This window comes from Zingiber officinale, chromosome 5A, assembly GCF_018446385.1.
Source record: "Zingiber officinale cultivar Zhangliang chromosome 5A, Zo_v1.1, whole genome shotgun sequence".
Lineage (NCBI taxonomy): Eukaryota > Viridiplantae > Streptophyta > Magnoliopsida > Zingiberales > Zingiberaceae > Zingiber > Zingiber officinale.
Genome location: NC_055994.1, coordinates 88,930,005 through 88,957,702, shown reverse-complemented (window position 1 = coordinate 88,957,702; position 27,698 = coordinate 88,930,005). Strand labels below are relative to the sequence as shown.

Genomic DNA, 27,698 nt, shown 5'->3' with positions numbered 1-27,698 from the left:
TTTAAAGTTTGTTGTTAAAGGGCAGTAGTAAAATTTCAAAACTATTTTTTTGTGTTAAAATTAATGTAATATGCAAGTAGTCATGAATTACATATTATAAAATGTAGCACACAAAATTCATTTAAAGCTCTAACTATTGGAGATGCTTCAATAAGTTTTTAGAATATTGGTGTAATATGATGTGATATATTGAGATCATAAAAAAAAGTTTTTGTAAAATTCTAACTATTGAAGATGCCCTAATTATCTTATCTTGCTTTGGTTTTTGACGAGAATCAATGAATATTTGCATCATGTGTATTATGACTGATTTTTCTAGGAAATAGTACCATCATGCTACATTATGATCCTATCACAAAGTATTTATATAATAGAGTTTTCCAAAATATATGTAGCTCAATATTTTAAATAATAATAAAATAAATCTCCATTTTATTTTTTGGTCGAAAATAAAGTTTCTGTCTATCTCACATTAAACACGGTAATTATTTAATGTTTTTTTTTAATTCTAACTTTCTAACCCTTCTCAATTTATTTGTTTAGTCTTCTTCTATAAAGATGTTGAAAGGCATTTAAATATATTGAAAATTCCCATTTTAAAATTTGGTTTTCCAAAAATAAAATTTAAATTTAAAGATAAAGCAAATACTTACTATTAACAGTCTAACATTTTTTTTTTAAATCCAGGTAAAATCGGGTTAAAACTCTACAAGAAATGTATTTAAACCATGCTCCGTGGGACATTTTAACATCTTGAATTTGGTAGAGGTGAATACTGCCAGTAATTTAATGATAAATATTTGTTTTATTTCATTGTCCAATCTACAAACAATTCTTCTATATGGAATCATCCTTTTTTACCTCGTGATTGGTCTTTGTTAGCCCTTTTGTCTTAGATTCAAAGATGGAGCTCTGTCTGTGAACATGAAGGCAGGTTCCGGAGCATAAGGCTGGGATGCTACAACGTCTAGGGTAGCCACAACATCGGTCATGGTCGGCCGAGCATGAGCCTGCTCCTTCAGACACATTGAGCTTATGTAAACCAACTGTTGGAATGCCTGTGGAGGAAAGCAGTGTCGGAGATATGGATCAGTCAGCCGCAAAATTGTCTTCCGGTGGTTGAGAAAGGGATGCACCTTACAGAAAGACAATAGACAAACTAAAGCATCAGTAAAGCTTGAGAAGGGACAAGGAAAGCAAAATATTTTTTTACCAAGGCTACCATACGATATGATAGCTTTCTAACATGAACTGATGAGATTGCCCTTGATCTCTGAAACTTCAAACGAATGCATAGTTATGTTTCAAGAAATGGATTTACAATGCAGTTTTGCTTCATCAAAGGAGAACTAAAGATAAATCCAATGAGAACAAGGATTTTTTGAAAGTAACAGTTTGCGCTATCACATATTGATACCGATGCAAAAAAACTTAACATACTGATTACTGAACCTGAAGAGTTATGTCTAGCTCAGTAAGTATTACCATCATTGTTGAAGATCCTAACATTCCCCACTTCCAACCTTTGCTATAGAATTAACTTACTAAGAATCATAATGATTTCGATCAAAATAAGCAATTAACGGGACATGATAAAACTTGCACTGACTCACCCAAAGTGTCAAGTTCCGCTGTGCATAAGGCCTCAAAGGGTCAAAAGCTCGTCGTCCTGTTATCAGCTCCAGAAGCAGCACACCGAAACTGTAAACATCAGATTTCAGAGTGAGCTTACCAGTCATGGCATAGTCAGGGGCACAGTAGCCGTATGTTCCCATTACTCTTGTCGAAACATGTGTATCGTCGCCAACGGGTCCTAGTTTTGCAAGCCCAAAATCAGAGAGCTTCGGGTTGAAGTCGTTATCCAACAATATATTTGCAGCCTTCATGTCTCGGTAAATAACAGGTGGGTTTGCAACATTATGCAAGTATGTGAGCCCTTTTGCAACTCCAAGAGCAATCTTCATTCGCGCATTCCAGTCGAGAGGTGGTCTCTCTGGTGATACATCTGCCAAAACGACAGTAATAGATTGATAAACATTTGATTAGCAAAGCTAAAACATGATGCAATTCTTGATGTATTATTACAAACATCTGTCAATAACCAGAGAATTATAATCTTCTGGGTTATTCAAAATAACTTCAAGCCAATCTAAATATCATAATGATTCTCCTAATTTCTGTCAATAAACTTGATATTGCAACATCTGATTGAAAGTAAAGATCCCTAACGGACCCAAAAGCATTTCTCTGAAGATCAAATTGATTGATTGAAGCCATAAAACAAAGATCATAAGTTTGGATCGACAATGTAACAAGGGAAACAACAAAGCTTACTGAATAAGTGATCCTCCAAGCTTCCTTTGGGCATGTACTCGTAAACTAACAGTCGCTCACCTCCCTCGGCACAATACCCTACCAAACTCACAAGGTTCGGATGCCGCAACACCACCAGCATCAGAACCTCCACCAGGAATTCTTTACTTCCCTGCGCACCGTCATGGTCAAGCTGCTTGATGGCCACCATCTGCTCCCCGAGATGCATCAAAAGGCTCAGTTTTGTTCAGTAGGAAGACAAGGAAAGAAGAAGAAGAAGAAGAAGAAGGGGGAGGGAAATCACTTGCCTGGCCTGTATCAAGTCGCGCTTTGTAAACCCTACCGAAACCCCCTTCACCGATTACACTGGTCTTTTGAAAGTTCTGGCAGGCCATGGCGAGATCCTTAAAGGCGAACTTTTTCGCGGATTCTCTCCTCCCGCTCTCTTGATATGACGCATTCGTCTCATTCCCTATCGCGCGTCCAAAAAAGAGCTAACTTTTGAACCAAGCAAGCATGAGGAGGTAGTTTAGGGTTTGAGACGCCCACCTGAAGAAGCATCGACCGCTACTCTCGAAGTGGAATCGGAGCGAGGGGCGTGTTCAATCCTACCGTCGATTCCCCTCCGGCGAGGGCTGAAACAGGGAAAACACCTCATTTATAGCAGCAACCGAAATCTTCTCTTCGCCAAAACCATTTCACTTCTCGCCGATGCAATGACGAAGGTAACGCATTTACATAAGGAGATTGGTATTAGACCGCCCGACGGGCATTTCAAACTGGAAAGCTCTGAGTTATAATTTAGCCGGAAATCGAGACGAGAATGGAGTAATTTTGGATGAAAATTTTCCTTAAATGACATCGAGATCAACAAGGAAGCTTTCAGCACCTTACTTTTCTTTCATTTTAGTAAGAACTCGAAGGCCTTTGCTGCGAAGCAGTTGCGTACATATGAACAACAGCCCTTTCTTTTCTTTTTCGTAAAAAAATTAAATATATATATTTTTCTTCAAAGATATCAACCATCTTGATCCTTAGAACACATGTTTTTTATTATGTAAAAAACCAGTACAAATTCAGCACAAGATTCTTGCGGCCACGCTGCAAGGAAATTAAAGAGATCGTGTTGTATCTTGTTTTTTTTTTAACTTTCAAAGACTTTGCATTCGTCGGTCGACGGATTGGTCTGACAGAAGTCCTCGAGAGGATCTCCACTCGCCTGTGCAGGGGCTCCAGGCCACTGGCTCGCCACCAGATGAGCCAGATCGACAACTCTTTGGCTGCATCATCGAAGAATCATGAAATCATCACGTCGAACAATTCTGTTCTGATTCATGGTCTACGATCGACTATGCGAAAGCAATGCGATGATATATATACCTGTATCCCCATTCGTTGTCGTACCAAGCCACCACCTTGACCATGTCCTCCCCCATCACCATTGTCAACGAGGAATCTATCGTGGAGGAGACGTCGGTGCATCGGAAGTCAACGGAAACCAGGGGAATGTCGCACACGGCCAGGACGCCCTTCAGCGGCCTGTCAGCGGCCTTTCGGAACGCGGCGTTGACGTCTTCCGCCGAAATTCCCTTCTTCTCGACGTTGATGACCAGGTCGACGACCGACACGTTGGGCGTCGGCACGCGAAGCGCGATCCCGTTGAGCTTCCCCTTGAGCTGCGGCAGCACCAGCGACACCGCTTTCGCTGCGCCGGTGCTCGTCGGCACAATGTTCAGCGCCGCCGCTCGCGCGCGCCTCAAGTCCCTGTGCGACGCATCTAGCAACCTCTGCAAAGTGCTAACCACTTTGATAGATATCAGTCAATCAAACCATGCGTAAGAGAAGACATCAGACCTGATCTCCTGTGTAAGAGTGAGTAGTCGTCATGGTTCCCTTCACAATGCCTACAAAAGTAACAAGAAACACAAACAAGAATTACAAGAGTACGTAGCTTTCGTTTAGCTTGAAGTTCAAGAAGCACAAGCAATGGATGTATTACCGAATTCTTCGTCCAAGATCTTGACGAAAGGAGCGAGGCAATTGGTTGTGCAAGATGCATTGCTATGCGAAGATCAAATGACAGACATCAAGAGGTAGAAGAAATATTGTGTTCGATCGGGAGCAAAATAAAGGCTGCATACCTAACTATATTTGAAACCTCGTGACTGTAATCTCCCTCATTCACCCCCACAACGTACGTCGGAATGTCTGCTCCTTTTGCTGGCGCTGTGATGATCACCTTCTTTGCACCGGCCTGTATGTGTTTCCCAGCTCCCGGACCATCGACAAAGACTCCCGTCCCCTGTTCTTGTAAGGGATTAGCAAATTTGTTGTAGTAAGTTCACAATTGCTTGTGAAATTTAAATGGGAATCATGTACCTCAATGACGATATCGATTCCTAGCTCGGCCCAAGGTAACTTGAGAGGGTCGCGATTGGCTACGACCTTGATGGGCTTGCCGTCGACGCTGATAGTCTCATTGTCTACAATCTTCACATCAGCTTTGAAGGTCCCAAGCATTGAGTCATATTTGAGAAGGTGAGATGCCTGTTACAGAATAACTTGTTCTAACATTGTTTTGTTTCCTAGGAAAGGCTTAAACATCAGATGTGCCATACATTCTTGACACCGCCACTGTCGTTGACGACGATGACCTCCAGCGGTGAGTCCTTCCGGCCGTGCCAACAGCGGAGGAAGTTTCGACCTATTCTCCCGAAACCATTGATTGCAACCTTCAACTTTGCAACGGTCACCCCTTTTGGAGGAACAGCTCTAGCTGCCTGGAAGGGATACACAGAAGCATAACTACAAGCATGGTTTCTACATTTCATGCTGAAAATTGTGGAAGAACTTGCCTTGGTAGATAACTGGTAGGCCAACACATCCGAGAAGGATGCTTCTCTGCTGTGCCCTGCAAAAGTGATGCTCGAGCATGATTTTAGTCCGGAGAATTCAGCAAACTCTAGCCTCTGCAATCATGAAATTGGATTCAGATCCTTGGACATGGCACTCACACACCTGCAAATTACTGTTAAAATCACTTGTAGAATGAAAGAGAGAGAGAGAGACCTTGGTGAAGCAGGGTGAGTTGGTCTTGGAGTGGAACCCCATGCTGCAAGGGATTCTGGAGGAGGCAAGAGTTGCATGGCTCGCCATGGCTGCAACTGAAGAGCACCAGGGTTGCTGATAAGAGATTTATATGCCAAGTGAGGTACTCAAGAAAAAAAGAAGAAAAGAGAAGCCATTGGAAATGGCATCATCACTCATTTTTTGTATGGTGATGGTGGAATGAAGTGCATGGGGAAGGCCTCAGCTTTCTCATTGTGGAAGAAACAATCTTGTTCAGATAAGGTGGTTGTGTCTGATATCAATCTTCAAAGGCAGCCACACATTTTATTTCCCAACCACCGCAAATTCAATTCAGGATTATATATTGAGATAATTTTCTAATTGTAACAGAAGATGATTACTACGTTCATTTCTGAAGTTCTGCATAGCTCATTTTCAGATTATATGACTAGATATAAATCACGGACTATAAGTAGACTGTCAAGTTGTTAGGGATAAGTGCACCCCTTGCAGAGATAATTTCCCAACAAGTTTCAAACTGAGGTTAAATTTGTTTAAAATGACCCTAGATGGGTACCCACATGAAGAAGTTAATCTTCCACTAACAGACCTCAAAGGCCCTCAAGAAATGGCGCCAAGCTGTACAGAGACAAAAAGTCCCTTCTACTCAAAATGAGATGCAAATCACATCAAAAGCCGATAAACAAGAGCCTATAATAACTCAATGATGCAGCCTAGGTAAACCCAGTCAGGTCACCAATCTTTCAGGATCAGATACACTCAACCAATCTCCTTTCCCAACTGGAGAAACCCAGTTAGCTTTGGGCTAAATGGCCCCGTTAGGGGCCTGCTATAGAGGAGCCTGACTGAGCGATCTAGGATTTTAAATTTAGAGTGATTTAGGATGGTGGTGGTGGGATCTCCCAGCTGTGGGATGACTTGTTCCATGAAAGCGTCGTCATAGGATAGTGTGATCGGTCGTTCGACAATCCAAACTCTTAGCCTTCTGGGGAGGGGAGGGGTGTGGCCCCTAGTCCTACAGTAGATCCACCCCTAACTGACTCTTTTGGATGTTTACCCTCTAACCATCTATGATGCAGGATCAGTATCCACCAATTGGTCCCCTTATGGATTCTCTTTGGCCGAGGCTTTTTAAATCTTTACAAAGGTGGGTAAGGTAGGTAAAGGTATGATCTTTTTAGATATTTGCAAAGGCTATTTCGTTCCATCTTTTTCTTTCGAGCTCCTTACGGTCCTTTGTCCATCCATTGACTTGATTGTTAGACGGGCAATGTCAGCCCCCGACTAACGTTCGCTGATCCTCAGGCTGCACTTCTTGAAGGACATCCCTTGCGATCATGACCCTAAGAGAAGGAAGGAAAAAAGAAATCGAAATGGATGAAAAGAGACACTATAACTGAAGATGACTTAAGCACAGCAGAACATAAACACAAAAGATGAACTCACAGCTTAAACAGTTTCTGTAAGTTCTGAAGTCAGATTGCCTCAGAAGGATGCTCAATCATGCGGACGGGCTTGGCATGATTTGTTACAAGCATTCTATGGAACTAAGGAATACTGATGTTCAAGTTCGACAAGAACACTGGAAGTGGAGTATCATTCAACAAGGCGATCCCTGCCATTTTGTCAAATCTCTTTCTATAGATTCAACACCAAATAATGTGGTTAAAAGACAACTTGTACTGGTGATTGGTAGTCCTAACAAAACATCAGGTGCTACTGATGCGGTGATAATGAGAGTTCCACCCCGCTGTCACGGTAAAAGTTAAAGGAGGGCAAAGTCAAGGTGGTCAATGTGTAGATGACATCGTCCGGTCGAGCAAAGCATGCTCCGACTGGGGAGAAGGCTCCGACCCGCCGTCGCCTTCACTACAAAGAGAAGTCAAATAACCAACGCTCAAGGGAGACGACGTGCAGAAGCCGAGCGGCCGAGCCGAGCGGCTACCCTGCTCGGCCAGGCAGCAGAACCTGATATCGACAGAATTCAACTTCGGCTACCCCGCTCAGTCTAGCAGCAGGTCTCGACAGTGGCAGAGTGGAGCTTCAGTCGAGCATACACGCAAAGGAGTATCGAGGTTCTAACCGATCGGACGGGGCACCAGAGCGATGAATCACCGGCCGAGCGGCCAGCCCACTCGACCTAGCGGTACAGTACATTGATATCCATCAACATCCTTTTGAGAGTTGATGCCGCTGACACCGGGCATGGACTGCTAGAAGATCGTACGGCGGAAGCTTCCACTGTCACTTCAGAGATATGTTCGACCTGTTAAGGTACTGTGTCAGGGACACTTTACTGACAAATCTTTTCAGAGAAGTTTTGAGAAGTGTGCTTGCCTTGGGAAGCATGCACACGCACTACCGGAGCTCTATATAAAGGGAGGTCCAAGCATCGGCGGAGATATGCGATATTCATTATTTGTGCTACAGTCTTCTTGTTACTCCACTTTATTCTTCATCGCCGGTGAATGACTTGAGCGTCGAAGGGCCAACACCGGGGATCCCTTCCCTAACTCGGCACTAATGTAGTCTATGTTGCAGATCCGAACGAAGTCCACAAGAGATCAGCGTGAGCGTCACATCCCCAGCTTTCCGTCTCTTCGACTTTCGGACAAGATCATATTTGATGTCGTCTGTGGGAACGTAGCCTGCATCCGAGCCGAGAAGATGGAGGACGCTGAACGACTCACCACCGTGATGCTCACCCAGGAAGAGCTTGAGATGCTCGTTCAAGCATGAGTGGCAAAAATGATTGTGCAGCAACAACAACAGGCGTTAGCCGATCGGCAAGCGCCGCAACATACAACACCGACGGTCGACAGACGAGCAGGGTAAGAAGAACGAGCGGAGCAAATCTCCGTATGGGGGCAAAACTGAAGGCCGACCAACACACAGGGGGAAGCACCACCCGTGCTGATCCCCTTCCATCGCGCTTTGTTCCAAACCCCCTTGGAAATAGCCTAAGCAAATCAAGAGCGGGGATCGTCTTCGGATGATGCTCCCATTTGGAACACACGAAAGGGCAAGGCACCCCGAGGCAACGCATCGCCCGAACGGATCAACTAGCAGTTCTCCGAGGAGATCTTACAAGACCACCCTTTGCCTAGACATTATACCCCGCTGACGATCGGGACTTACAACGAATCGACTAATCCAGATGATCATCTGGATAGGTTCGATAATGAAGCCACGATGCACCAGTATATAGATGGAGTGAAGTGCTGAGTCTTCCTCACTACCCTCTCCGGATTGGTGCAGCGCTGGTTCAGAAGATTGCCGGACGACTCAATACGCAGCTTCAAGGACTTTCGAGCTGCCTTCTTACATTACTTCGCCAGCAGTTGACGCTATCAAAAGACGAGCGCCAGCCTCTTCTCCTTGAAGCAAGGATCAAAAGAAACGCTCCGAGCCTACATACAGTGTTTCAATCAAGTAGCCATGGACATCCCTTCAGTCTCATCCGAGACGATGATGTACGCCTTCACTTATGGGCTCGTCGAGGGAGATTTCTTCTGATCGCTCATCCAGAAGCCGCCTAAGGACTTCGATCACTTGCTCAAGAAAGCCAATGAATATATAAATATGGAAGAAGCCCAAGCAGCAAGGAAGAAGGAAACACCGATCGAGGTCGCGCTGGCGCCTGAGTGGTTATCTGCAAGCAGCCACCAACCGTCCAAAGGGTCGAGAGTGGAGGGAGTGCGGCCATACCAGGAGGCTAGGACACATGCCGCGCAGCATTTGGCCTCCGGTCGGCCAAAGATGACAAGAGGCAAGGTGTGGATGCCCATGTTTTGTTCCTTTCACTAGTTGTCGACTTACAACACACGTGATTGTCGCAGTATAACGCCAATCGTTAGTCAACCAGCTCCCAGAGGATACCGCTGTTGATCTCCAATTCCCAATCGGCGACAGAGGCAACGGTCTGTCGGACGACGAGAGTACGAAAGAGGAACGCTCGAGCGGTCCGATCGGCACCAAGGGAGGGATAACGTCGATCCTTCCCGAGTCTCTGCCGAGCGAAATAGACCCTCCACTCGGGAAGAAGAAAATAGAATCAATACTGCCCGAGGAGAAATAGGCATGATCGTCGGAGGGCCGACCGGTGGCGACTCTAATAGAATCAGGAAGTCATACGTTCGGCGATTGGAGATCCACGCAGTGGGATGCAGCAAAGAGAAGGTCAAAGGGCTCGAGATTAGCTTGGACCCCAGCGACTTGGAGGGAGTGGAGATCCCTCACGACGACGTGCTGATCATTCGAGCGGTAATTGCTAATTATACTATTCATCGAACTTTTGTTGATACAGGGAGTTCGGTGAACATCATATTCAAGAAGGCGTTCAATCAATTACAAATTGATCGAAGTGAGCTACTGCCCATGACGACCCCACTTTACGGCTTCACGGGCAACGAGGTACTGCAGCTCGGACAGGCCCGACTGACCGTCTCGCTCTGGAAAGAGCCATTGAGGAGAACTAGGACTATAAACTTCATCATGGTGGACGCACTATTGGCCTACAATGTTATCTTGGGTCGACCAGCCCTGAATGAGTTTCGGGCGGTGGTGTCTACTTATTGCCAAAAAATTAAGTTCTTGGTAGACGACCGGGTGGGTGAGGTCAAAGGCGATCAATTGGTCACTCAGTGATGCTATGTTGAGATGGTCAAGTCTGAAGCTAGGAGCGCTCGGAAGAATCCACGCTTGGAGGTAAATGTCGTCACCAGAAAGCTTTAGGGGTTGGTCTACGAAGAAAAGTCCAGAGTCACCCAAGCCGAATGAAGGCCGCCATATTAATTATGACCGATCGGAAACCCGAGAAGAGGGCAGAGCGGTCGGAGAGCGAGAATCATCTCCAACCCTACAGGGCCAGGATGAGAGGTGCGCGAATGAATTTATATTTTTGTATGATTCCTAAACGCAGGGCAAAATATGAATAAAAAGCGAAGGTCTCTTGAAATATGTCTCCATCGACGGTCTAGCGACGACCTTAAACCCTTGTCTCCATCAATGGTCGAGCAGTGACCTTAAATCTTTGTCTCCATTGACGATCGAGTAGCGACCTTAAACTCTTGTCTCCATCGACGGTCGAGCGGCGACCTTAAGCCCTTGTCTCCATCAACGGTCGAGTGATGACTTTAAACTCTTGTCTCCACCAGGGATCGAGCGACGACCTTAAACTCAAGTCATCATCAACGGTCGAGCGGCGACCTTAAACTCTTGTCTCCATTAACGGTCGATCGACGACCTTAAACTCGGGTGTATGTCAACAGTCGAGCGGCGACCTTAAACTCGAGTCGTCATCAACGGTCGAGCACGACCTTAAACCCGGGTCTACATCAATGGTCGAGCGGTGACCTTAAACCCCAGTGTTCGCATAATCTTCCTCGACGGTCGAGCGACGACCTTAAACTCTTGGCTAAGTAAGGGCAAGCATCGATGAATAGTTGACCATGAACCCGGGCTACTCAGCTCGAAGTCTTCAAAGTATAGTGAACGTTCGGCACTATTTTTAGAAATGCTCTGACGATCGATCGAAGTTACGAGGCCACAAGTTCTTGCAATGCTCAAAAGAGTTGAAAAATGTACAAGGAGATAAACCTTGTCCAAACGGACAAGTATTCATTAAGACTTCAAAATTTTACGAAACTCAAAATTAAAAGAGTTCTCGGCCTCACTCAAGGTAGTCCAGGACGTCATCAGGTAGTGACGAGGTAAGCTTGTCCCGGCTTATGATGTTACTGGTCAGAGCTGCCGACAAGTAACCTCCCTCGCAAAGCTGGTCGATCGTCCCATCGATGGCTAGATCAAAAAGGCGCAGAGCTCGATCGACGACATTCTCGTTGAAAGCATTCGAGCGAAGGTAATTCTTTTCATAGCCTCGAAACGGCTAGGCTCGGTATCTTGGCAGGTCTTCAGGACCGCTCGGGAGGCTTCCAACTCATCCTTGGAGGTGACCAGCTCATTGTTTTTGGCTGCAAAGAACAACCTCTTCAGCCAACCGCCTGTTTCGCTTAGCGACCAAAAAATCTTCAGCTTTCTTGAGTTTTGGGGTGAGGGTCCGGGCCTCCTTATTCTTCAGCTCGAGGTCTTTGATGACCCGATTCTTTCTCGCATTGGCCGACTCGATTTATTGTCGAAGGTGGTGACTTGCTTATTGAGCCGAGCAAGAAGAGTGGCATGCCCTGAACTCTTTTCCCGTTCGACCTCGAGCAGTTTGTTGCTCTTCTCCAGATCGGGCTGCAGTTTGGCTACCTCGGCGTTTGTTTGCTCTTGAGCGGTGGAGGATTGGCCACCTAACGCCTTCATCTTCTTCATTTCCTCCTCCAAAAATGTGAGCCTTTGGCACATGGCCAGACTCTCCACCTAGTACTGCAAGCAACACGAAGCGAATATTAGCGCCAATTGGGAATAAACTATGAAGATGCAAAACTTACCCCAATAGACATCTGGGTTGTCCGCGAGCACCCCTGGAGGTATCATCGCCGCACGACCCCGGGTATCGGCCCATATTTGGACGAGCGGCCCCTGAATAATAATTTGGTGCTCCGGAGCTCATTACTCGACGCTGGATTCGTGCCATTCTTCTGTCGGCAGGTGAAGAACTGTCGTAATGTGGCGTTGGTCGCTCAGGGCCGATTGTGCAAAAGTAGCTCGTCCGAACGATCGTGATAAAGACGCTGGTTAGATGCCCGACTTCTTGGCCTTCGGTTTTGGTGGCATAAAGGCCACGGGCGGCGCGCAGACGGTTCCTTGCGGCGGACTAGATAGGGAGGGAGTCCGGTCAGATGATGTAGGAGTTGTTGTCTCTTGAACTGGAGTGTGGGTCGAAGTCCCATCCTGCTTGACGGATCGCATCGCTGAGGTAGCAGAACGCGATGACGTCTTCGCCCGGTGCCTCTTGCGCCTAATCAAGGGTTTTGCTGAAGAGGCTGAGCCTGATGCTACCTCAACTTGAACGACCGGATGCCGTTCGGGGGAGCCACCGATCGCTCCACCACTTGCCAAGGTGGGAGCCGCTTCGCTCTCGTTTTGCGGCTCCTCTTGTGAGCTGACCAGCTGCAGCCCGCGACTCCCTAGTTCTTCCACAACGACCACATTGATCGTGGCATCCGTGAGCTTTGCCTTGTCGGTCAGACGTGCCCGAAGCATGACTTCGGCTGCAAAAATAAGGAAGAAAAAACAGTTAAAATCAAAGGAAGGAGTAAATATGTCGCATACCTAGGCTGAACGGAAACTGGGTGCAGATTAGACTCAAGCCGAAGATATAAAGGACACCCTCCAGCAGCAGCTTGTGGATGTCATACTTCTAACCAGCCAACATCGAAGCTACGTTGAGGTAGTCCGATCAGCTCTTGTACTTTTTTAATGGAGGCTGAGCCATCACATCGAGTTGCCAGGAGGTGGGAAAATCCGATCGCTCGGGAAAGCACACAAAAAAAAAGTACTCGTTCCAGTGTTTGTTGGAAGTTGACATTTTATTAAAGAAAAATCAAACTCACTCGAGCTTGGAAAAGGAAAGTCCCCGGCTCGGAAGATTTGGGATAATAAAAGTAATGAAAGACGAGTCGGGGAGTAAGTGGAATGTCGTGCAGGCGAAAAAGAACTACCACGCCGCACAACAGTCGAAAGGAGTTCAGCACTAGTTGATGAAGGAAGAGTCGAAAATATTTACACACGGAAGAAAAAAAGGGGTGGATGGGAAACCACAAACAGGTGATAAAATGATCCCTAAAGAAGAAAATACAGCCGGGCGACGGAGAATTCGGTTGATCGAAGGGAGAAGGAAGGACAACTTCGTATTCAGGAGGAAACTCAAAAGCAGCTTTCAGACTCTCAGCATCGTCGGCGTCAAACCGAGACTCGGTAGAGGTGTACCAGAGCCTCTGGATGCCAACGGGAGGCTGCGAGAAACTTGTCATTGCAAAACAAGAAAGAAAGAGAAGGAATGAAGTGGCAGAATTGTCGTCAGAACACTGAGACGTCGAAAAACTCGAGGACGAGGAAGAATAGACGTCGGAAGACGTGAAAATAAGGGGAGATGGGGAGAAAGCTTACTGGAAAGGTCGTCGGAGGAGTGAAAAAGAAGGATGTCGCCGGAGCACAGGAGCATCGTCGAAGAATTCACTTCAAGTGCGCAAATGTGGCGACATGCACGGGCTTATAAGCCTGGGGGACGGCCGACCGAAGCCGTCCGATTTAGGTCACAGAAACCTGGGCCAAGATCTCACCGTTGAATTTGAACTGCCAAAAGTCACATCATAGCGGATATCCGCCTATCACATCAGGCGTGCGACGACAGAGAGCAGGACACGTGGCGCATCACCACAGGTCGGCATTTAATGAGGGCATGGGGGCGTGCTCGATCTTAATGCGAAGAGATTTGTACGCTTTCCCAGAAATCTGGTTGACGTAAACTTGGCTCACGTTCGCCCAAGACAGTCCTAGCAAAGACTTCATAAGTACAAACCTTCGTTGTGCCGATCGAATTGAGGGAGCATATCTGCGGCCGAACGACAAACTTCAATGGACCGATCGACAAGGAGCGGTCGCATCCCAAACATAAACCACATAGGGTCGAAGGCCGATCAGGTGGAAGACTGCTCAGACAATTGTCCAGTCAGTCGGACTTATAACCTCCTTCGACTAGATTTGAGGGAGAGGCATGTGATGCGGTGATAATGAGGGGTCCCACCTCTGCTACCACGATGGAGGTCAAAGGAGGGCAAATTCAAGGCGGTCAATGCGTAGATGGCATCGTCCGGTCGGGAGAAGCATGCCTCGACCGGGGAGAAGGCTCCAACCCGTTGTCACCTGCGCTATGAAGAGAAGTCAAACAACCGACACTCAAGGGAGATGACAAGCAGAAGTCGAGCCGAGCGACTACCCCGCTTGGCAAAACAGCAGAACCTGACATCGACATAGTTCAATTTCGGCAGAGCGGCTACCCTCGCTTGGCCTAGCAACAGGTCTCGATAGTGGCAGAGTGGAGCTTCGGTCGAACAGACACACAAAGGAATATCGAGGTTCTGGTCGATAGGACGGGGCACTAGAGCGGCAAATCACAGGCCGAGCGGCCAGCCCACTCGGCCTAGCGATACAGTATATTGATATTCATCAACATCTTTTTGGGAGTTGGTATCGCCGACACTGAGCATGGACTGCTAGAAGATCATGCATACGACGAAAACTTCCATTGTCACTTCAGATATATGCTCGGCCTGTTAAGGTATCGTGTCAGGGACACTTTATTGATAAGTCTTTTTAGAGAAATTTTGAGAAACGTGCTCGTCTTCGGAAGCGTACATGCGTACTACCGGAGCTCTATATAAAAGGGGGTCCAAGCATTGACGGAGGTATGTGATATTCACTGTTTGTGTTACAGTCTTCGTATTACTCTGCTTTATTCTTCTTGTTGCTCTGTTTTATTTTTCATCGTCAATGACTGACTTGAACGTCAGAAAATAAACGTCAGGAATCCCTTTCCTGACTGACTCGATACTAATATAATCTATGTATAGATCCAAACGGAGTCCGTAAAAGATCAACATGAACGTCAAATTCTTAACTTTCCGTGTATTCAACTTTCGCACAACATCAACTGCTTTATTTTTCACAGGTTCAGAATCTGCAATCGCAGATTCATTCAATGCCATGGATGTGTCACGTTGAGCTGCAGTATTCCTTGTCAGGGATTGTAAAGCGATGCAGAAGGTGCATTGAGATACTCAACCTCTTTGATGCAAGTGAGGCCTGTCATTCGACATAGTGGCTGCAGTTTGTGGTGGTGCTACCGCAAGTTCTAGGAAGACTCCATACATAGATCTCTTAAAAAGGTAAATAAAGTCGATTAGGGATGCCAAATTTTCTATATGCATTCTATTCCATCCGAATGAGAAAGGAAATGAAAGAATTTTTTTTAATCCGATTAAATAATTGAGTATAAAGAATTAAAGACGGTTCTGTAGAATACTATCAAAATAACTGATTATATATATATATATATATAGGAAAAAAAAATTATAAGTGTAATATGATATTTGAGTATAGTATGGATATCAGATCTTCTGATAGACATGAGGAGAAAAATAAAAATTGAATATTCGATAAAGAAATAATATTAATTAATCATCGTACATGTGCATTACATGTGCCTCAAGCCTTGGTGACGCTCAAGGATTCCCAAGCCCGGCGATACTTGAGAATCCTAATAAAAAGTTATTATTAAAAAATATATATAAAAAATTAATTTAATTTTTTATATTAAATATAAAATTGATAAAAATAGATATTATATTTGATCTTAGTCAAAATGTCAAGAAAATTATATTTTCTAATGTTGTCTGACCAAAATTTAGATAGAAGATTCTCTCATGGTACTCCGTACTAAAAAGAAACATGACAATATATGTTTTTATATAAAAATGACTAAAAAATTTATTAATAAATCTTAAAATTACTTTTAAATAGTAAAGAAAAAAATAAGTAATTTAATCAAAATTAATTATTAAAGATTATATTTTAAATTAAAAAAATAAGTTATAATAAATAAGGAGGAAGAAAGGATATACCTTTATTATAGTTGTAATAGCAATCCTGAACATTTTAGAGGTATTCTGTAAAGTTTTGAGAGATCGTTTTAGAAAGATGGTAAATTATAGATAGCAAAATGGAAATTTTACTTTATTATTTATTTCAAGGTAATTAATATCGAATCCCAACAGCTGTGAGCTCACTCCACAGGCGCACGCCCTTCTCTTCGCTACGCCAATGCCCCGGGCGGCGAGAATCCTGCAGGCGAACTCCGATGTGCTACCGGCGACCCAGCCATCGGATCCGTTCGCAGTAGACTCCGACGTGGTGGTGATCCTCGCGGCGCTTCTCTGCGCGCTGATCTGCGTTGTCGGGCTCGCGCTCGTGGCCCGTTGCTCCTGGCTCCGCCGGGGAGCCTCCGCCGCGCCGCCGTGCAAGGGGCTCAAGAAGAAGGCGCTCGGGGATCTTCCCAAGGTCGCTTACGCCGCCTCGGCGGACGCGAAGCCCGCCGAGTGCCCAATTTGCCTCGCGGAGTTCGTGGGTGGCGACGAGATCCGCATCTTGCCACAGTGCGGACACGGATTCCACGTCGGGTGCGTCGACACCTGGCTCATGTCCCGTTCCAGCTGCCCCTTCTGCCGCCGGGTCCTCGTCGTCGCGGCCCCCGCTGCCCAGCCGTCGCCGCGGCACGGAGCGAGCTCCGAGAATTCATGCGCTTCCACCTCCGCCGCCTCTGCGACGGAGGCTACAGAGGACGGCAGCGCCGGTACGTTCCTCCCCTAGCTTTTACCTTTTCATTAAAAATACCTGTAAAATTCATCTCTCTGGTTAGGGTTTGTTCTTGTAATGGATTACAAGGCCATTGTTCTGTAAATTGGTGCCTTTGTATTGTTCAATACCGCAAAAATCGAGCAAAACTTTGACTTGAAACATCCGGAATATGTAAGCACCTTTAGATGCCGATTAAAGCTTTAAAAGAACTTTTTCATCAGTTCAAGAAACCTAAAGCCATTATTTTCTAGTCCTTTGTTGACATCTTAAGTTTGATCGAGAAAGACAACTCTTCCTCCACCGTACTGTATTTTACTCCACCAATTGTCTTGGATGTAGTAGTAAGAGTAAAAGAATGATAATTTGATGTTCTTTCAGTGCACCGTAGTTCTGGAGGCATATTCTCCTAAGAAGCTGAACAGATGGGAGTGTTTGATTGATATTTTTCCTCGAGATTTTCTTCTCCCACTAACTTATGTCGACTTGGGAAACAAGGTCATTTATTGGCAAATTGATGTCTTAGGATTGTAAAATACCATAGAAATCAAACGAAAAGCTTGTGGAAAACAACCTAAGCTGAAGCATCTGAATATGAACTGAAGTTGGCCATTTCTAGTCTCCTTTGTAGTCATCTTTAAGTTTGATTGAGAGAGGCAACTCTTCCTCCACCTCTGGATTAATTTACTCCACCAAGGGTCTTGGGTGGTGGATTTTTAAAGAAGCGAGATAGCATGACACTAAAAAGAAAGTGGAATTTTCCTCAAGAAGTTCAAACAAATGGAAGTGTTTGTTCTGGTGATGGATTACATAATCACCATTGGACTATATCTTAACATCTTTTAAGTTTGAATGAGAAAGGCAACTCTTCCTCCACCATTGGACTATATTTTACTCCACCACGGTTCTTGGCTGGTGGATTTTTAAAGAACAGAATGCACTGAAAAAGAAAATGGAATTTTCTCCAAGAAGCTAAACAAAAGGAAGTATGATTATTTGATTTTAAATTCTCCTTGGATCAAAATGAGAAGTGGGAGCAGGAAAATAAAGGGGAAGAATCATCCCTATGTAGTTTGGCAAGTTTGGTGGGAGTAATTATTGGAGTGGGTTTGTGCTTGGGGCCTACATGCCTGCCTTCAAACTAGAAACCATGCTGTAAAGTTTGCAGTTTGAGAATTCAAAAGTGGCGGCTATAAAATACAATAATTCTGTTGATGGACAAAGTTTTGAAGCATGATCTCCATTCATTGTTTTTTTTAATGTGCTTTTGCAGCTGCACCATGCCAGGGGCACATTCATTGGATCCTCTATAGATGATTACGTTACATCCAATTCCTATGCATATAAAGCAGGAGAAGATTCTGCTTTTCTTCTAGTGTTTGGCTGGTTGTCAGTTGAATATGGATGAAAAATCTAAGTGGTTGACTGCTGAATAAGAAATTGCTCGTGCTTCCGGATTTACCTAATGGACGAATTGGGAGAAGACCGTCCACCTCCATAATTAGTTGAGTCGGTAAAGATGATACCTGGATTATCAAGCAAAAATAATAATAATAATAACAGCTGCAGGACTAAAGTACGGCCCATTAAAAAAACTTACATCTTTAATATCTCCAATGAAATCCATGATATACTGATCTATCTGTTAAGCATGCTTGATAGGTAGGCAGCAAACCATGTTTTCACAGTAAAAAACACAGCTTTGAAGAATCTTCTTATAGGCCACCCTCCATTCAATGGCCAATTTCCATCTCTCCAGATACCTCCTAACTTTCAGCAGTTGAATATGATCATACCCTTCCTCTTTGATGCCATGTGCTTGAAAAAAGTCCCTAATTTCATTGTCCTGATAGAGAGTCTCTGTCGATCCTAGACAAGAATACTGGTCTATCATTCTGTCAATCTTGCTAAGTAGCCTGTTATCTTCACCAATTGTAGTGTTCAACCTTCCTAATATACATGTGCAGCATTTAGCTAACCATTTCATGATCAAACGCTCATTTTCCACCGACACTAAAGATCCACTATAAATTCGACTCCCAATTGTCTTACGTAGTTTTGCCGGAGTAGCCCACAAGCGTAAAGCACATAACAAGGCAAATGAAGGAGTTCCATCCGGTTGGATGTAAAGAGAATCTTTAGGCCAACTAGTTGATGTGCACATTCCTCCATTTAAGTCAATGAACACCTTGTCATTTGGATTTTCTTTCAATAGAAAACCATAATGTTCTAGAAGCTCTAAGTTAGTATAGGTCCCATACCCAAGAAGTACCTGAAAGGAAAATTTCAGGTACAACAGCCAAGTTAATCACAGTTGCGAAAAAATTAAGTGTAAAACATAGAAGTTCAACAATCTATTAGTCATTTATGATTCAAAACTTCTAATGACATAACAGTTGTAATCACAACATCTCCAGCTTCAACCTAAGAGCAGAGTGATAATAGAGGTGTACAACAGGCAACAATATTCAAATTAATTAAATTATTTTTATTACATTAACTCTTTTTGATCTCTCTATCCCTTACACCTTCAAATCTAATCAATTCAACCCTTCTGATCGTCTGGCTTTGAGCATGTGCATAGTATCTCAACCTATTTTCTCTCATTTTACTAACCAAACAAAAAGCTCAAAAAAAAAAGAAGAGTATACTATGAAGGAAAATATCTATGGAGAGAACCAAAACTTAGAAGACGTTACACTATGGTGGCTCTAAGAGTATATGATTCAAACATGTCAGCAAAGTACCTGCTCTCCTTGCTTGTAATTTTTTCTTGCATAAAAGCAGTATGAACTTTTACTTTCCTCGTATCCACCATCAGTTAACCTCAGTACTGAGACATCAGGATGTGTATCTTCTGAGTTTTCAGGAGAATGTTCTTCATCAGGTGCAGCATAATTAAACAAATCGCCGATGGGGCATAAGCAACCAGCACTGTCCCAGGGTATGTGCAATGTCCGAGAGGATACCTGCAAGCAGAAAACAGATAAAATTACTAATAATTAAGTGATTGGAAGAAACAATAAGCAAAAATGGTTTAGGATCCATGACCTACAGTTGCTGAAGCCCAACGCCAGGAACTAAAAGTTAAAAATTGAGGCTTAAGGTCCAATTCCTTCAAGACGCCAACAGCCTCTTTCCAGTCTGACTTTGCCAGAGCAATGGCTTTCTCAGAAGCTCCAATAGCATCTTCAACCTGACAATAATAAGAATAGTCTTTTTGGTGGCACATAAGTATGCTAGACAATCATAAACTACAAGAAAACAAGGGAAACAACTATACCAAACATTACTTGAAAAGCTTTAACTTCAAAATTGGTGAAGTTAGCTAATGTATCATAACTACGAGGTAAATTCTCCAAGTAAGGGTACCACTGAGAACTTCTTCCTTTTCCCACTTCAGCCAACAGGGATACTGCTAGCATCTGAAAATGAACCATTAGTTGGTCATAAAAATAAGAGGAATTTCGGAAGGAGAGAGAAGTTTTATGAAACGGTCTAACTTCTCATAAGATGTAGATCCGCTACATTAACAGCCACCCTAGTGCCGGCCCCACGAATATGGAGGGAGGTACATGCAGGTTCAAGCGCATGGTGGGGTAAACCCCAGGTCGTCAATTTTTGAGAATCAACCTCTGGCCATTACGCCAGAGATGTCATGCGCCCACCGTCTGTACTACGCCCTAGGGGCCTCATAAGATACAATTATATAGAATGGCTATGTGGCTAGTTTACAAGATATGTTATGAAAAGTCTTGTATATATAACTAAAAAATTTACAGCATAAATCCAAATAGATATACAATCCACAAAAGTATGTATTTGAGATTTCTGATTCAACACCACAAATGATGAAACTACAATTTATTTTATATTATAGAACTTGATTTAGTAAACTTGTCAAGTTGAAATGCTAAATAAACTGTATTGTAAAAGGATAGACATAGTTGATTGACCATGAAACCTGCTCTCAGGGATTTTCTGATGCAGTTAGATTTAATGGGGCAAAGAATAGATTAGTTTGATGACAAATGATTTCAGTTGTACGATTTTTCTTTGTTATCCAACATAGTGCCAATATAAAGGGAAAACCCACATAAGATACAGAAATTTAAGTTTAGATGGCATTTCCATTTGCACATTTAGGCAAACACAATAACTCGAGTACTCGACAGGTATTTAGAAGGTCTTAGATGAGATTTAAAACTACTTGGTCAGTCAGATGTACTCAGACCAATAGAAGCAGAAGCTAACAAGCAGGAATTGTTTTATTTTTATATACTTCAAAATAATATAACAAGAGATAGCCATTTTTTTAACCAATAAAGTTCTCTTGCGCATAAGACATTAACCTGATGACCAATATGATTGGCTATTCTTAGGTTGTTTCACCAAACTCTATTGTGATAAATATATTTTATTTTATCGGGGTATGCCCTAAATCAACTCTCCAATAATCTACCCCCAAACACACACACATACACACACACACAAAGGAAAAAGAAAAAGCAAAGCTATATAGCTATCATATAACCAAGAGAGCTTATAATAAGATACAAAAGGTCTGTGCTTGTAGAATTGGGCATTTCCAGAGGTCCTGGACAATTCATGGTCCACAACTCTCACATGCAAAACTAGTGATCCAATTTGTTATTGCGTGCATATGTGCCTCTCATACACACATGATTAATCTGTATCCTTCAAAAGATTTCAGAAACTGGGTTACATATTGCCTTCTTTACAAAAGATCTCAACCATCAGATTTACTCTATTCTCCTTCACATTTCATTAAACAGTGTTTAATACCCAAGAGGATGAATACTTCAAAAGTTCAAATGTCTAATACAATGCTAGAGTGCTTTTGCAACAATATATCAACTGAGTGTCCATAGAATTGTCAGATATCCTACATAAGCATAACATGCAAGGAGCGTTTAATTATCATGGATTCAGACAGTTTTCCACATTCAACTTGTATTACTCCATAACAACACCAAATAAATTACTATTTTTTTCCCTGCTCTTTTATCCAGCATCATTTACATATGTGCTTTCTCAAAATACAAGCATAGGGCAAAATTTTAGATCCAGTTTCAGGTTGAGAAGGATTAGTTTGTCTATGCAGTTAGCTGGATCAAGGATGACCAACAAAGATTCAACCTTGAGAAGAAATTGCAGTGGTTGATAGTCGGGCTATCTCTCAACTTATTCATCCATTAAATTCGAACATCTTCATCTGCATACTTATGTCTAATAATTCCATCTTATGCAAACAACACTAGAACATAGAAATGAAATGGAACAAAATCTAAATTAATGAAACGAGCCGACCTGAACGGGGGAGAGGCGATGTCGATGCCTCTCAAGGCAAGACGCCAATTTGGCATCAGCCATCGCGCTATCCGTTGTAAAAAGAGCAGCCTTTGGTACTCTTAGAATCAGCTCGCCCTTCTCGAGGTCTCGGGCAGCGGCCAGTCCTCGGCTGCAGACCAAAAGGAAGATTATGAAAATTCAAGAGCAATAGAAAATAGCAGCAAGTAAAGAACGAAACACTTACCCGCCGGCATCGGGGAAGTAGAAGACGAAAAGGGAATGACCCAAACAAGGAAACGAGGAGGTAAAAGAAGAAGCATGGCCAGAGTTAGTGGAGAGAGTAAGCGATGGAGAGGGCGGCGAATCGGATATGCCCAGCTGCGCCGCCAAACGGAGGAGGGCGGCGATGCAATCCTGTTCGGCGGATTTAGCCATCTTGAGACTTGAGTCGCCCTTCCGCCTATCCCTTCCCCTTCGTAGCTTAACTAGGTAACAAAATGTTTAAATAGTAATTTTAAAAAGAAAAAAAAACATTTTAACATTAATGAAGTCCCAAAATATTTTTAAAAATTACCTTTTGATTTTCTTTTTTTTTCATTTGGTTCACAAAAAGAGCCTGAAATCGAGGAAAATGTAAGATACAGAGAAAGTAAAGTGTGAAAAATATTTAATAATTTGAAACTCTCAACAAACTAATCTTAAACATCATGAGTAGTAGATATTAATAACAAATCTCAATATAGATTTAATTGTTTATTTTTTTCAATTTTGAACATCCTTAATTTAAATGTAAGAACTCTAATATTAACATTAATATTTCTATTATGAACAAGCAAAGTGGGCTACTAAACTAACTCTAAGCATCACTTGATTTGGCTCTCTTTCCCTCAAGTTCATCAAACTCTTTGATATGAGGTTTGTTCTTGGGTTCCTCCATCTCCACTTGATTTGGTGTTCTAACTTCGAATTCATTTCCACTCAAATCGTGCTACCAACCTTAGCGTGAGCTTCAAAGTTATCATTATTAACTTAACATATATTTTTATGAATGTGAATCTGCAAATTCATGCATATGTAATTTAAGTTATTGTATACTCCTTATTAATACCCAAGGTTTGAACTAAATGATTTTTATAATATGATACTTAAAAGTAAAATATACTCATGATGACCTTCAAGTATGAAGAAATTAGAATTTCTTAAATAATTATATTTCTCCATCTTGACTTCTCTTCTTATTTACCTTTTTTTTAATGGAGTAAAGATCTATATACTGGATAGAGAGAGGATCATTTTGTCACTTTTCATTTACACATTCCATTAGCATGTCTGAGCATATCTTCCTCCATATTTTGATCATTGCACTAATGGCTAGTAGTCACTCATGATTTATCTCATCCGTGTTGGCCTAGGAATGAGTTGGTAAAGGCGTTAGGACAAGCGAATCATCTTTTGCTATATTTATACGTTCCATCAATGTATATATTCAATTATCTCTTAATGCAATACATTAATTCTCATATTACATGAATATGAGAATGATATTTTCATTTTCCTTTAAATTTATTTGCATGAATACGAAGAGAATTGTCTCTTCATTGGTCAATATAAATATAGTCATTAATAATAATTATGGCTATTTAATCATAATAAAATCATATGAATGAATAGAGAAATAAATGTATGGGTATTAATTAAAAAAGGAATTATTTCTAACATTTTCCCATTTAACTATATAACTTTATTCACTTCAAACATAATGCATAATATGTAAAATAAATCCTTTCTTAAATTGGTCAATTATAAACCATCATTAAGTAAAAACTAATAAGGATCATGGCAGTTGTACATCATTAGTTTGACATACTTCCTTCTATGTATCACAATATTAGTTATATACTTGAACTAAAATGAGACACAACATAATGGTCCATCTATAATATTTTTATTAGAAACAAATCTTGCTAATAACGACATAATTCATACTAACATAGAAAAACATGATGCATTAATGTATCAGAAACAACATTCAAAGAGCTCTGAGAATCATACAAATGAGCATAAACTTAATTATGGAGTCATTAACAATTTTTCATAATGTCTATCCTTATGGCATGTTCATTAAATGTCGTTGGTGGTAGTCCTTTAGTTAATGGATCTGCAATCATAATTTGGGTGCTAATATGTTCAATTTGTTGGAATCTCAAGGTTATTTTGATGTGATCAACAAGTTAAGTTAGGTCCTACGGTGTTTTAATCTTATGTCTAATTGTGCAGGAGCTTAAGAACATAGGGAGTCGAGCAAAAGACGCAGCTAGCGAAAAGGATGACACGGGAGAAAGCCGACGGGAATGGTACGTCTGAGGTATGAGGTGCTGCGGAAGAGTACGCGGACGAACGAGAAGGAGGCGCGCGACGTTTCCGAGGGACGAGAAACCGAAGCAGAAGGTTGCTCGAGAAGGTCGAAATTAGGTTCGGGTGAGCCTTATTTCGATTGGCTGAAATCACCCAAGCAAGCGAAGCCGGAGCGGAAGATTCGGACCGAGGCGAGAAGCACTGGAGCAAAGGGCTCGGACCAAAAGTCAACTGGTTGACTTTAGTGGTCTGGGCGCTCGGACCCATTCCGGGCGCTCGGACCCATTCCGGGCGCTCGGACTAGTCCGGGCGCCCGGAGCAATTCCGGGCGCTCGGAACTGGATTTTAACTGGATCATAGTCAAACGCGATTCGTTGCTAAGGGGATAAAATTTTATTCCCCTCCCAGGCGCCTGGAACCATCTAGGCGACCCGACCAAGGCTATAAATACAACCTTGGTCCAGAAGCTATTCATTCATTCAAGCAATTAGCAAACCAACACTTGTGCACTTCCATTTTTAGTTTAGCTTCTATTTTTTTTGTACGTCATTGCTGTAAGAGGCTTCTCCGCCTGAAGGAGATACTAGTGCGGTTCATTCCTTGGATTACCAATCTCCCCGGTTGTAACAAAGTAAAAATTTCTATGCCTTTACCTTTTTAGTTCTTTCTTTAATTAATGCAAGTATTCTTTTGAAAGTCCGAGAAGGGTAGTTTTGTTTTTTATTTGGGCAGGTTATTCAACCCCCCTTCTAGTCGGCCAACGCGATCCAACAAGTGGTATCAGAGCTAGGACGCTTCAGGAGGACTAACTGCCGATCGAAGCACCGAACAAATGGTCGAACCAAACATATATCCACTGAAGTTCGAGGGGGAGTTCGCCAGCTGGAAAAAGTGAATGCAGGTATTTTTAAAATTGACTTTGATTTACTTTTAATTATAGAATTTGATTTTGTAGTACTAGAGGGCAAAGAAAAATACGAGTGGACGAAAAAGGAGCAGGTCGATTACGTGGCAAACGACAAAGTGGAATTTCATCTACTGAGCATCCTTCCGCCATAAGAAGTCAACCGGATTGACAACTACGACTCAGCAAAGGAACTGTGGGAAAAGTTCCTTAAGCTGCATGAAGGGATGTCCGAAGACAAGCTCGCAAGACGGGATTTACTTCGCAACCAGCTCACCAGCTTGAGACATGAAGAAGACGGAACAGTGGCGCATCTGCACTCAAGAATTAACGAGCTTATCACCGGACTTTCGAATCTCATAGAAAAGGTAAGTAACCGAGATTCACTAAGGTACGCACTCAATTCATTTCTTAGAAATACTAAATAGGCATCAATAGTAGATGTTTGTTTATATATCCAAGGACTTAGAAACTATTTCCTTAGAAGAAGTATTTTCCACATTTGAAGTGCATGAATCGAGATGTGTAGGTACGAAGGAGCCAAAGCACAACATCGCCCTAAAGGCATCGAGAGACGAACAAGAGTCAGAATCCTCTCTCGACGATGAAGAAATGGTAATGATGGTAAGACGATTTAAGAAATTATGTAAATCTAGAAAAACTAACCATTCGCAGGGTAGAAAGAAAAGGATGATCCGATGCTACCATTGCAACGAAGAAGGGCAAGTCAAGGACAACTGTCCTAAGCTAAGAAACAAGGACAAAGGAAAGAAGCCTGTCCAATCGAACAAATTCAAGACACTAAAAGCAACGTGGGACGATACGTCGTCCAAATCGGAAGTCGAGGCCTTCTCCAGACTTGCATTAATGGCAAGTTATCAAGATGAGGACTACGATTCAAGCTCGTCTGAAATGAGCATCGAGAGCATCAATGAAGGGGGAGCTACGTCAGAAGAAAGCAGCAATTCAGGAGGATACACGGATAACGAGATCGACAAGGTAAGTCAGGTAGGATCCCTTTCTCCCGATAAATTATTTAAGTTTGTTAAATTGTTAACTAAGGATTGCTGTAAGTTAGAAAAAGAGATTAAAAATTTAAAAATAATTCTAGCTAAATCTCGCCCATTAGAAGAATTAGACAAATTAAAATTAGAAAATGAAAATTTGAAAAGACAAGTAGATAACTTAAAAAATCATACATGTTCATCAAATACAAGCTTTAGAAAATTCACTAATCTAAACTGGTATTTTAGATATCACAAGGGATAAATTAGAAATATTTCAAACAAGTATGTCCCTAAGAAATTCTTAGTTAATCAGTTGGCTGGAACCTATATTGGGTTCCAAAGTCTTGTTTAAAATAAACTCTAAATTAGACTTAGCACTTTCAGCGAGAAAATTAAACATTAAATTTCTTTATGAGGCTTTGTCTAAGAAAGTGGTTGTTGCTCCAATAACCAAGAAGGTTTAGTGTCTTGTCACTGCCTGAAAGTCAAAATATTGAAATAAAATGTTTAATTAACTTACTGATAAAGCATTAAAATTGAAAATAAATAATGCTTTAAAAAGTTGTTTTTCAAACATTTTTTTCTAAAATTTTCTTAAAATTCCTTTTAATCGTAGAATTTTTAACTTAGAAAATTTTCTTGCTTTAAATTTTTTTTACTTAGAAAAGTTCTCAAAAATATTTTAATTTTTTTTGCTAAAGTTATTGCAAATTTGTGATGATATTAATAATTTTAAAATTTTTATAACCCTTAGATTTTTCTTGGAATCTCATTTTTTTTATGTGATCAAAGGGGGAAAAGGAAAAGGTTAAGTCTATGGGGAGGTAGATGATCAATTTTTTATTTTTTATTTTTTTATACTTTATTGCAATATTATTTGTTTTACTTTTATATCTATTTACCCTAACTTAACTTAGGGTTGCTCACATCAAAAAGGGGGAGATTGTTGGAATCCCAAGGTTGTTTTGATGTGATAACAAGTTAAGTTAGGTCCTGTTGTGTTTTAACCTTGTGTCTAAGTGTGCATGAGCTTAGGAGCATAGGGAGTCGAGCAAAAGACGTAGCTAGTGAGAATGACGACACGGGAGAGAGCCAACGGGCTCGGTGCGTCTGAGGTACGAGGTGCTACAGAAGAGTACGCGGAAGGACGAGAAGGAGGCGGCGGTGTTTCCGAGGGACGAGAAGCCGGAGCGGAAGGTTCGAGAATGTCGAAATTGGGTTCGGGTGAGCCTTATTTCGGTTGGCTGAAATCACCCAAGTAAGCGGAGCCGGAGCGGAAGAGTCGGATTGAGGCGAGCAGCACCGGAGCAGAGGGCCCAGACCAAAAGTCAACTAGGTTGACTTTAGTGGTCCGGGTGCCCGGACCTGGACCCATTCTGGGCGCCCAAAACTGGATTTTGACTATATCACGATCAAAC

At 42.4% G+C, this 27,698-nt stretch overlaps 4 protein-coding genes across 5 annotated transcripts; 1 reads left to right on the top strand and 3 right to left on the bottom strand.

The window, feature by feature from the left end:
* Positions 1 to 749: 749 nt before the first annotated feature.
* On the bottom strand, positions 750 to 3,287 carry LOC121980910 (probable serine/threonine-protein kinase PBL7). Its single transcript, XM_042533184.1, has 4 exons — positions 2,863 to 3,287; positions 2,335 to 2,785; positions 1,614 to 2,005; positions 750 to 1,136 (listed from the first exon to the last, which is right to left on the bottom strand). The coding sequence occupies exons 2-4, from the start codon at positions 2,540 to 2,542 to the stop codon at positions 879 to 881; spliced, it is 858 nt and encodes a 285-aa protein (XP_042389118.1). The 5' UTR covers positions 2,543 to 2,785; positions 2,863 to 3,287; the 3' UTR covers positions 750 to 878.
* A 53-nt stretch (positions 3,288 to 3,340) lies between these two features.
* On the bottom strand, positions 3,341 to 5,627 carry LOC121980909 (glyceraldehyde-3-phosphate dehydrogenase B, chloroplastic-like). The gene is made up of 9 exons (XM_042533183.1): positions 5,383 to 5,627; positions 5,169 to 5,282; positions 4,932 to 5,093; positions 4,693 to 4,860; positions 4,455 to 4,615; positions 4,313 to 4,374; positions 4,168 to 4,217; positions 3,694 to 4,100; positions 3,341 to 3,593 (listed from the first exon to the last, which is right to left on the bottom strand). The coding sequence occupies exons 1-9, from the start codon at positions 5,467 to 5,469 to the stop codon at positions 3,458 to 3,460; spliced, it is 1,347 nt and encodes a 448-aa protein (XP_042389117.1). The 5' UTR covers positions 5,470 to 5,627; the 3' UTR covers positions 3,341 to 3,457.
* Positions 5,628 to 16,126: 10,499 nt separating this feature from the next.
* Positions 16,127 to 16,840, top strand: LOC121980908 (probable E3 ubiquitin-protein ligase ATL44). The gene has a single exon (XM_042533182.1). The coding sequence runs from the start codon at positions 16,171 to 16,173 to the stop codon at positions 16,714 to 16,716; it is 546 nt and encodes a 181-aa protein (XP_042389116.1). The 5' UTR covers positions 16,127 to 16,170; the 3' UTR covers positions 16,717 to 16,840.
* LOC121980907 (protein SET DOMAIN GROUP 40-like) lies at positions 16,615 to 22,495 on the bottom strand. Of its 2 annotated transcripts, XR_006111676.1 has the most exons (8): positions 22,259 to 22,495; positions 22,033 to 22,183; positions 19,995 to 20,126; positions 19,757 to 19,897; positions 19,449 to 19,670; positions 18,302 to 18,973; positions 18,164 to 18,227; positions 16,615 to 16,740 (listed from the first exon to the last, which is right to left on the bottom strand). XR_006111676.1 is itself a non-coding variant. In XM_042533180.1 (7 exons), the coding sequence occupies exons 1-6, from the start codon at positions 22,447 to 22,449 to the stop codon at positions 18,347 to 18,349; spliced, it is 1,464 nt and encodes a 487-aa protein (XP_042389114.1). In that variant the 5' UTR covers positions 22,450 to 22,495; the 3' UTR covers positions 17,853 to 18,227; positions 18,302 to 18,346. The 2 variants fall into 2 exon arrangements, 1 of the variants encoding a protein (XP_042389114.1); XM_042533180.1 differs by lacking the exon at positions 16,615 to 16,740 and having other exon boundaries at positions 17,853 to 18,227.
* Positions 22,496 to 27,698: the final 5,203 nt, after the last annotated feature.

Excerpts from the sequence above, each read along its gene's own strand:
- LOC121980909 (XM_042533183.1), bottom strand. The coding sequence starts at position 5,469 with ATGGCGAGCCATGCAACTCTTGCCTCCTCCAGAATCCCTTGCAGCATG. Across the intron at positions 4,861-4,931 it reads ACAGTGGCGGTGTCAAGAAT|GCATCTCACCTTCTCAAATA; the intron begins GTATGGCACATC and ends ATTCTGTAACAG. Across the intron at positions 4,616-4,692 it reads GAATCGATATCGTCATTGAG|GGGACGGGAGTCTTTGTCGA; the intron begins GTACATGATTCC and ends TTACAAGAACAG.
- LOC121980910 (XM_042533184.1), bottom strand. The coding sequence starts at position 2,542 with ATGCATCTCGGGGAGCAGATGGTGGCCATCAAGCAGCTTGACCATGAC. Across the intron at positions 2,006-2,334 it reads CTTGGAGGATCACTTATTCA|ATGTATCACCAGAGAGACCA; the intron begins GTAAGCTTTGTT and ends TCGTTTTGGCAG. Across the intron at positions 1,137-1,613 it reads AGCGGAACTTGACACTTTGG|GTGCATCCCTTTCTCAACCA; the intron begins GTGAGTCAGTGC and ends TCTTTCTGTAAG.
- LOC121980908 (XM_042533182.1), top strand. The coding sequence starts at position 16,171 with ATGCCCCGGGCGGCGAGAATCCTGCAGGCGAACTCCGATGTGCTACCG.
- LOC121980907 (XM_042533180.1), bottom strand. The coding sequence starts at position 22,449 with ATGGCTAAATCCGCCGAACAGGATTGCATCGCCGCCCTCCTCCGTTTG. Across the intron at positions 22,184-22,258 it reads TACTTCCCCGATGCCGGCGG|CCGAGGACTGGCCGCTGCCC; the intron begins GTAAGTGTTTCG and ends TTTGGTCTGCAG. Across the intron at positions 19,898-19,994 it reads TTGAAGTTAAAGCTTTTCAA|GTTGAAGATGCTATTGGAGC; the intron begins GTAATGTTTGGT and ends TATTATTGTCAG.